Source organism: Xyrauchen texanus, chromosome 21 (assembly GCF_025860055.1).
Source record: "Xyrauchen texanus isolate HMW12.3.18 chromosome 21, RBS_HiC_50CHRs, whole genome shotgun sequence".
NCBI classification, from domain to species: domain Eukaryota; kingdom Metazoa; phylum Chordata; class Actinopteri; order Cypriniformes; family Catostomidae; genus Xyrauchen; species Xyrauchen texanus.
In genome coordinates this window covers 35,016,372-35,026,450 of record NC_068296.1, presented here as the reverse complement: position 1 = coordinate 35,026,450, position 10,079 = coordinate 35,016,372, and the positions used below count along the sequence as shown (strand labels likewise).

The 10,079-nt window shown below is 37.7% G+C and overlaps 1 protein-coding gene across 1 annotated transcript; it reads right to left on the bottom strand.

Moving 5' to 3' along the window:
- Positions 1–5,970: 5,970 nt before the first annotated feature.
- On the bottom strand, positions 5,971–9,095 carry LOC127661324 (frizzled-9-like). Its single transcript, XM_052151952.1, has one exon. It carries the CDS (start codon positions 8,599–8,601, stop codon positions 6,853–6,855), a length of 1,749 nt encoding a protein of 582 aa, XP_052007912.1. The 5' UTR covers positions 8,602–9,095; the 3' UTR covers positions 5,971–6,852.
- Between the last annotated feature and the right edge of the window lie 984 nt (positions 9,096–10,079).

Sequence of the window (10,079 nt, the reverse complement as noted above, 5' to 3'; positions counted from 1 at the left end):
ACCTTGTTTTTGTATATCTATATATAGTATACCTTTTATATTTTTCTACTGTAATTGTTATTTTTGCTATGTTCAATTGTGAAAGTAACGAAAGGGTTAGGAGAAATGTATTGGAGTAAAAGTATTTTTTTCCCCCGAAATGTATTAAAGTAAAAGTGAAAGTCAACAGAAAGTAAAATAGAAATATTTGAGTAAAGTGAAAATATAAAAAAACTATCCTTAAGTACAGTTACAAAGTATTTGTTCCATAAAAGTAATACATATGATTTGTGTGTTTTCTGAAGCTATGAGATGCGAGGTACAGACCACAATTGATGTTATTTACAGATGATCTTCCAAGTTCTGAAATCCTAAAGGAAAAGTTCATCCAAAATTGAAAATTCTCTCATCATTTACTCACTTTCATGCCATCCCAGATGAGTATGACTTTGTTTCTTCTGTTGAACACAAATAACGATTTCTAGGAGAATGTTTCAGCTCTGTAGGTCCATACAATGCAAATTAATGGGTACCAAACATTTGAAACTCTGAAAAGCACATAAAGGCAGCATAAAAGTAATCCATATAACTCCAGTGGTTAAATCTATATCTTCAGAGAAGAATGTGAGAGTTAAAGTGGGGATCGTTTGCAAAAAGATGACTTAAATATTGATCTGTTATTGATCAGTTAAATTGTTCCTGTGTGTGTATGGATTCAGAAGACTCAATGGTGTTTTTTTTTTTTTTTTTTACAAACATGGTCAGTATGAACTGTTGTTATATTGAGCTGTCTAACAATCATTAAAAAAGTTTCCTTTTGGGTTCCACAGAGAAAATAACAGCATAGTGGTTTGGAACGAAATGAGGATGAGTAAATAATGACAGAAGTTTCATTTTTAGAAAGAATATATTCTTATATTCCTATAAGAAGTGACAACTCTTTGTTTGCTGAGTAAGTTTTCCCGCCATCTAAACTCTCATTTGAGATATGTGTTTACTTTAAGTTTGTTAAAGAGGAAGTGAGTGAATGAGAATGCATGTGCTGCTCCAGCGGTGACCTCACGTTTGTGGTTGGGCCTTTCATTTTATTTGCTGCACTAGACTCACACACTTACATTTTGAATATCTTGGCAATTTTTGGCACTTTCCATGGCATTTTTGTGTCTAGCTCTGGTTGATTTCTGCCCCTGGTTTGCAAGTTAACCTGGATAACAATTTGGATGATTAGTTTTGGATAGTTTATGAACAATCCTCAAGTATTGTTCATGTTGAGGCACTTTGATTACATTGCTGTTAAAGGGAGTGCATAACCATTTAAATGGACCATGACATTATTTTTAGTGTGTGATTGGGATATCTTGGTTGCAAGCCAGTTCCTCACAAGGGTTAGGTGAGTGTAACTGGGACTGGGCTGCTGTATTTCTGTAGAACTGAAACTTAATCCCCAATGCAATAAAAGCATTTATTTAAACCAAGTTGCAAAAATTCTCTACTTCTGGGACTTCCCTACGTCACTAGAGGACCCATTAATTCATGACCACCTCTACATAAAAAAAACATGAACGCTTACTTTACATCATCACACCCTTGGCCCGCCCCAGTGTTCCGTTCTTACACAAAGAGACTATTCCTGAACACCAAAGGGGACCCGTCTGAACAATTTTTCATTATTTTTGTATTTAAACATGCACTACACAGACGTCTTTGACTGCTGTTATGTATCTCACACTGCTTTTAAAACATGGTATCAAGTTACAACTCTAAAAAGAAGACACCATCATCTTCAGCTGCTCTGGGTCTTGCTGTTTTGAGAATAAATGCATCCTGGACACTTTCTTTCACCCATATTTTTTATAGTTGGTGTCTGCAAACAGGAACTTGATGGGCGTCTTTGACCGATTTGATGCGTTTCCTTCAATGTGCATCTCAGTGCACAATGATACTGTACAGTATATGCGTCTTGTTTCAGCGTGCTTTGGACAATGTATGTTTATATTTGTATATTGTTTTGGCTTAAATCAGCATGGATTGATTGTGAACCAGGCAATATGATTCAAGCTTTGCAAAGGAACTGTTTTTGAAGCATGGGGCAGTTAAAATCACTTTGACCCGATCACAAAACAGTAAGCAGGGTTGGGGAGTAACTAAATACATGTAACAGGATTACATATATAAAATACAAAATATAAGTAACTGTAGTCCACTACAGTTACAATTTAAATCATTGGTATTTAGAATACAGTTACATTCAAAAAGTATTTTGATTACTGAAGGGATTACTTTGCATTTTATTGTCAGTTGTTTCATTTAATCTTTTAGTCCTTTCAGATGGAAAACATTTATACATATAAATTATGCGATCCAAAGTGCATTTGAACAGCAGAGAAACACTTTCTTATGGTGTGTTACGTTCATACGAGCAGACAGAGAAGTATGTTTGAAGTAAGTTTGGAGCAGAAGAAATAGAAATAAACTTTGTGTAAACTGTCAGCTTTACGCTAAGCTAAAATGCTATTTCTAGCCATTTTACATGCACATGTGACCAGACACGATCATATTTTTATCTAGAAAATTCACATTCATTGGATCATAACTTATTTTTTCTAGTAAGACCTTTGATATTAGGGCAAAACCCGTATTCTTGATAATAATTTTTTTATTTAAAAAAAAAATCTTTAAAATAAGATCAATTTGATATATCTTGTTTTAGAAACAACACTGCATAAGATATTGAGTTTTTTCAGAGAATGTATTTTAACATGTGTATTTTGTTTTACTGTACTGACAGTTTTTATAGTCAAAACAAGTGAAAAAATCTACCAGTGCTGAAGAAGTAATCCAAAGTATTTAGTTGTTACTGACCTTGAGTAATCTAACAGAATACGTTACAAATGACATGTTACAGCATGTGTTCTGTAATCTGTAGTGGATTACATTTCAAAAGTAACCCTCCCAACACTGACCGTAAGTAAACAGTTTAATTTATCAGTATTTCATATGTCATGACTGTGTGATATTTTCTGGTGCTAACACCTGTTTACACCGGGCGTGTCCATTGACGTGACTCAGCGGCTTGAGGCTGTCTATACCAGGTGTGTCGACACAAACTTTCTAAACTGTTTATTGTGTTGTTGATAGTAATAGCACTACTGCATGCTGTGCAAAATGGGATGGTACATCTGCAATGTAAGCTTCCATGGTAGATAGCATCATTGTTTATAATGGGTTCTATTGCTTTTGCCCCAACACAACTCTCGCGTACGGTGTAGACAGGGTGTGAGTGTTACCAGTTGTGCTTGAGTAAACAGTTTAATATATTCGGATGCAATGTGTTGGGTGTGTGTTATATGTAAACCCTGAAATTTAATTATATAATGTTGTGGACCTTGTTCATTCTCTTCTGATTGAGTTTCAAATATAGCTTTAGTTCAGTGGCTACATGATGTTAGCCAATCAGAACAGTGGAAATTTACGTTGAAGTTTTAAGAAGGCGACACCAAAAAAACGACCGTTTCAGATAGAGGGCGAGAGACAGGGTGGAAAATGATCATAAATTACTAAATTATGACTGCTATGGTGCAAAACAAACTTTACTAACATTATCAGTGGACCTCAAGAAAAGAGTATGTCATGACCCATTTAAAATAGACATTGTTTTAAAAATAGACACAAGATTTTATTATATATTATAAATGTTATCATCATTTTGGCATGCTAAAATCGCTTATTAACCTAATTACCTAGTTTTATCCAATACCAGGGTCAAGACAAAATCACTTTTTGTGGTAATCATCATTATGCCACATATGCTGTTAATTAAGCATAACTTGTATTGAACCCAAAATATGACTTTAAACTACAGTTAGGATAAAGCAACCATCTGTGACCATTCATAATGTACTAACAGTACTTCTCGCCATTAGGTCTTTGCAAATGTTCCATTATCTCATGCTGGACACAGTGCTGGAAATACATATCCTAATGGGCACATATCTTATATTGTTATACTTACTGTAGAGAGGCCTGAAAATAAGACAGTTCCTCTATGGTGACTGGCAGACCAAATGCCCCATCCATTTGAGGATTACCCACACCATAGACTTATTGATATTTACCAATATAACGTGCAACTTATTGGTTTGTCATTTGTAGATATTCATTAATAATGTCTATTGTAGGTCATTTAATGCAGGTAAACCAAGATGCAATAAATAAGAAAATGAGGATAGGCACAAAAAAAATAAAAAATAAAATGCAATGGCATACGAATTAATCACCAAAACCTAGATCTGCAAGTTACCCAGCCAGGGTTGGGTGAAAAAAAATCAACATTTCAAGCAGCCTGCTCATGCTCCGGATCAAACGTTGGAGAAAAGTGCCTTTATTTGCATGAGTGGCTAACATCAAAGGAGCAGAGGGGGAAGAGAGGAGCAACGCACAACAAAAGGAGAATCTAGATGTGTGTGTTTGTGTGTGCTCGTACGTGGTGCACCTTGTTAATGAAATATAATTCCAGTACAACCTTTGCGTTTAAAGGTGATGATGTGAATGTTCACACAGAGAAATCCAGGCTACTGTCTGTTGCTCTGCTCAACGATTCCCTTTGAGGATGAAGGAGAGAAAATCACCAGGGATTTCTGTTCTAGCAAACGCACTCAAAGGAGAGAGAGCAGCCAAAGCTGCTGCGTCTCTCATATGGGGATGAAGAAAAGAGGGAAATAGAGCAAATGCCCAAAAGAGAAGCCTATGGAATGTGGAGTACAAGATGATGCATAATAAAAAACGTGTTAATATAAAAAAGGATGCAGATTAAGCCTAAACTACAAGCTTAATCTCCATGATTCAAGATTAATCACAACTTTGATCGAAAGTCACTAAAAAACTGACAATAGATTTATTCGTGTCAGGGGCGTACAAAGCCACATAACCTCATGTTTTTCAGGGGTTGCACACTCTATTGAGGGCTTCTGAAAGAGTCCCTCAAGGATCAATTTGCATTTGAACCAGAGCAACCTTTCAGATGCTAACCTTGCTTTCTTCATCAAAATATTTGCATTGCTTTGACGCATTTTCTTGATACAGTCTACGTGAAAAGTCTCACCAATGTGCCTCTTTTTAACTTCCACATCTAAATAAATGTAAACACAGCCGTCCAGCACAAGTACTTTAATTAAATGGAAATAATAGTATAATGTAGTGCAGCAACAATAAAATAAGCATTTTTGTTGTTGTGTGTTTGTACAAGTGTTGTAAGAGTAAATAGCTCTTAAAGGAATATTCCAGGTTCAAGCTCAATAAACAGCAATTGGGGCATAATGTTGATTACCACAAAAAATTATTTAGACTGGTTCCTTCTTTTAAAAAAAATTAAAATTAAAATTAAAAATGTGGAACTTGTCCAGTGAGGAACTTACAATGGAACCTTCAATGGAAGTGAATGGGACCAATTCGTAAACATTAAAAAAAATACTTCAATGTGTTTCATAAGTATAGCCACAAGATGTAAACAATGTGTGTTAACATGATTTTAGTGTGATAAAATCGCTAACTAACCTTTTCTGGGTAAAGTTATCTAATTTAACCTTTTAAACCAACTTTACAGCTTAAATGATGCACAAGGTTTAACAGAAGAATTTTTGTAAGTGCATTTCTAAAATTACAAGCTTCACATTTCTGCCTTTAAATGCTCCAAAATTGGCCCCATTCACTTTCATTGTAAGTGCCTCACTGTAACCTTGATCTTTGCTTTATTTAAAGAAAAGGAGATATGAGTCGAAGTAACTTTTTGTGGTAATCAACATTATGTCAAACATTCTGTCGATTGAGCTTAATTTGTTTTAAACCTGTATGTTACTTATAGTAAGTTATTAACCCTTTTTAAATGCCAACTCCAAATGAACTTAAGACAACTGTTGAAAATATATAACATATTTTATTATCTTCTCCAAAAAGGCACTTTTTATACAAAACAATAGACTCATTAATGCCATCTTGTGAGAAACCAAACAAAATTATATATATATATATACTATATATACAATAAATAGAAGTCCTGAAATATTTAACATATATAAATAGAAGTCCTGAAACATTTAACATGTACTTCCACACGAAATATGTATGATTCAGAAAGGAGATGCTGCATTTTGCAGATCATTTATAACCGATTACCACATGCATATCTGTGGACACTTCTCAATTTTTGCTTTTTGACAGCAAGCAATGATAAAAATTTCCCTTTAAGTACTGATAATCAATCCATAGTTTACTGAGAAGCTGCTATGTTGGGTTTTAAAGGAATATTCCCAGGTTCAATACAAGTTAAGCTCAATCAAAAGCAATTCTGGCATAATGTTGATTACCACAAAAAATACGTTCGATCCACCCCTCATTTATTTAAAAAAAGAAAATCAGTTACACTAAGACACTTACAATAGAAGTGAATGGGGCCAGTCCATAAACGCTAAAATACACAATGTTTCAAAAGTATAGCCACAAGATGTAAATACAAGGTGTATTTTAGCGTTTATGGACTGGCCCCATTCACTTCTATTGTAAGTGTTTCAATGTAACCCATCTGCATATATATATATATATATATATATATATATATATATATATATATATGAGAGAGAGAGAGAGAGAGAGAGAGAGAGAGAGAGAAGATTTTGTTGTTGTGGAAAACAATATGCCATAATTGAGCTTAACTTGTATTAAACACTGAGTAGTACTTTTAAGTTTGTTTTAATTTCCATGGCTTCAAAGCACGCAAACTGCCTTTCATAAAGTCCAATTCACAGAGCAAGTCCCGGATTCTGCCTCTATACAGTGCATCACAGATGAGGCCACAGTCTCATGTGTGCAGACCTGCGCTCATACACGCGTGGGGTTGTCTGAGTAGGGATCCGTCTTTGACATGTGGAGTATGACGGCAGGTGCTTTGTAGTGGCAGTGACTGGTGCTGCAACTCCCACTGCAGTGTTTTCTGCAAGTCCTATCTGCCAACTTCCTGCTACACAGACCCTGCCAAGTCTGCAATGTCTTGGAGCTCCAGACCCACACCCCACTGGTGATGCCCACCACCAGCGACATGAAGATCTTCAACATGAACACGGCCACCGTGGGCACCGAAGACTCCAGGGAGCAGTCCTCATTCCTACGGCCGGGAAACGTGGTGCACTTGCTCTGCAGTCCTCGGAATTTCCAGTAATCCATGTTGAGCCGCTCGTAGAAGTAGCATACGATGACGCAAGTGGCGGGGACCGTGTAGAGAATGGAGTAGATGCCGATTTTCACCATCAGCTTCTCCAGTTTTTCCGTGTTGGTGCCTTCGGTCTTCATCACCTTTCTGATGTGGAAGAGAGCCACGAAGCCGGTCAGAATGAACGACGTTCCGATGACGAGGTAACAGGACAACGGCACAAGGACGAAGCCTGTTAGCGCCCCCGCATCCATACTACCCACATAGCACAGTCCGGTGAGCTCATCGCCTGCAACTTTCCGCATGGTGAGGATGACTATGGTCTTCAATGCAGGTATGCCCCAGGCAGCCATGTGGAAGTAACTGCTATGTGACTCAATAGCCTCGTGACCCCACTTCTTACCTGCTGCCAAGAACCATGTGAGGGTTACGATGACCCACCAGATGGAACTGGCCATGCCAAAGTAGTAGAGGATGAGGAAGACTATGGTACAACCTGTACTCTCCAGGCCCTCTTGAATGATGTACAACTCCCCATTTTCACGGTCACACGCAATGTTCTCCGCCCCAGCGACGGACCGAATGATGAAGGCTACTGAGTAAACGTTGTAGCACATGGAAAGGAAGATGATAGGCCGCTCTGGATACTGGAAGCGATGCGGGTCAAGGAGAAAGGTGAGGACGGTGAAAGCTGTGGACACAAAACACAAAGTCGACCAAACCGCCATCCAAATGAATGCAAAGTCCTTATCCTGTCTGGACCAAAACACGTCCACAGAGGACGAGCAGCGTGGAGCACATGTCTCACTCTTTCCCACATACTGGAACTTTTCCGGGTTGTCACAAACACCCATGCTGCCCCCTGAGCGCCCGTTTCCAGCGCCAGGCTGCCTGGGTCGGGGTGGCACAGGCAGCATGCCCTCTCCTTTCTTAGTCTCAGTTTTGGTATCATTTTCCGGGGCTTCCATGCACAGCGCATTGGGGTCATTCCTGGTGGGCAGTTTAGAGCAGTCCAAAGAATCGGGCCAGGCATAGTTAAACTTCTCCATTATGGGTGAGCACTTCTGGCGCGCCTGTTCGCACATCGGACGACAAGCAGGGATTGATGTGGACACTTGATCTGTGCACATAGGGACATAGAGCGAGCACAGGAAAAATCGCAAATGCACATCACAACCATATTCCACAAGAGGGGTGAATTCATTGAGTTTTATACCAGCCTCCCTCTGATTGTCATGGTCCATAAAGTTGGGCATCCGGGTTAGGTTATACCCAATGTCCTGGCACATGGGGATGACAATAGGCTCACATTTAGCGGGTCGGCCTCTCTCCAGGTCATATGAGCCAATCTCTAGACTGTATGCAGCAATGACCATTTGGCACCAAAGAAAAATCCCTATTTTCAGAGGTGAACCCCCCATGCTGGATTTTCAGTCACCCGTTTTGAATGAGGCAAGTCTAGTAAAACTTTCCTGTCATACACTGCCTCAAGAGAGGATAAATTTGGACTGTTAGTGAGTTATGGGTGATTATGTAGTTCCATAGACACTGCTTAGACTAAGAGGGCATCAATGATGCTTCATTTGTCATCCAATAAAAAGCGCTGTGTATTCCTCTGAATGAAACTTCTCTGAAAAAATATTCCTTTTAACACGAAGTCTTCAAATCGTTTTAAATGATCCGTAGTGTCCAAAGTTCGTCATATATTTATATGTAAAGCGCGCGTGCTCAATCACTAAAATAAACAAATATTCCACGTCAGTCAGTACCGCGTTATTACAAATACAGACATCAGGAGGAGCTCAATAAGAGAAAAAACAAATATGTCCTTGTCTTCGGTTATCTCTCAACTTCTGAGAAGCGTGTAGTCCGCTAGAATCATGCGGGTTACTTTCTCTCGTGTCCTCTTAACATCTCTCCTGGCGCACACTGAACTTTCGCTCTCCTCCTCTCTCAATGCCCTCTAATACGGGGGCGGGACAGTCATGACGCACTCGAACGACCCCGCCCACATGGACTGAAAAGTCTATGACGTAAATATTCTGGTCCGCCTACTTGCAAATGAAAATGTATGCGTAAATTATGGCTCCGCCCATCTACAACCAAATATGCGCTCGTTTCATCCCTGTAATCATTAAAGGAACGACAATTTGGCCGGGTGAAATTAGGCTGGGTTATAATAAACAAAAAACGGCACTTTAGAATTTGTTTTAATCTGGTGGTCTGCCTTTACAAACATTTACTATGGTAACCACATTTTCTGTTACTACAGTTATCGTTATTACTTTAAAAATATAAATAAATATAATTATGAAATAAAAATAATAATAAATGAAATTATACATTACAATTATTTTGTTGTTTTGTTAATATTATTATCATTTTGATGTGGGTAATACCACAGGTTTACTTTAATAACAATAACTGTTGTAACTATTTTGGTGGAAACTATGTTTACTATGGTATATATTTGTAATGGTAGCTTTACAAGCAAGTCCAAAAGCCTTTAAAACCATGCAAAAATAATAAGGTAAAAAGTCTAATGCAAACCTTGGAATAGTTGACATTTAACTCATTTTACGTTTGCATTCCTTACTTATTAATATAAATAATTAAAATCGTTGCAAATGTGATTTCAACAACAGATTTAGTTATAAAATCATCAACTGCCAAAGCTGATATGAACTCACTGGTATGAAGGCCTATAAAATAATGGCAAAGGTGGAAAATTAGGGTCTAATGGAATTGATTAAAATAGCAGCTATGACACTCAACACCTCAGGATACACTCAAGAGGGGTTCATTCCAAATGTAATGAAAGAAAAACAAAGCCCAGACAAGATGGTTAAATTCTGAAAATAATTATTCTGCAAGTTTAGTTTAACTGTCTTTCATTAAA

Bases quoted from the DNA above. Each gene is read 5' to 3' on its own strand.
- LOC127661324 (XM_052151952.1), bottom strand. From the start codon at position 8,601: ATGGGGGGTTCACCTCTGAAAATAGGGATTTTTCTTTGGTGCCAAATG.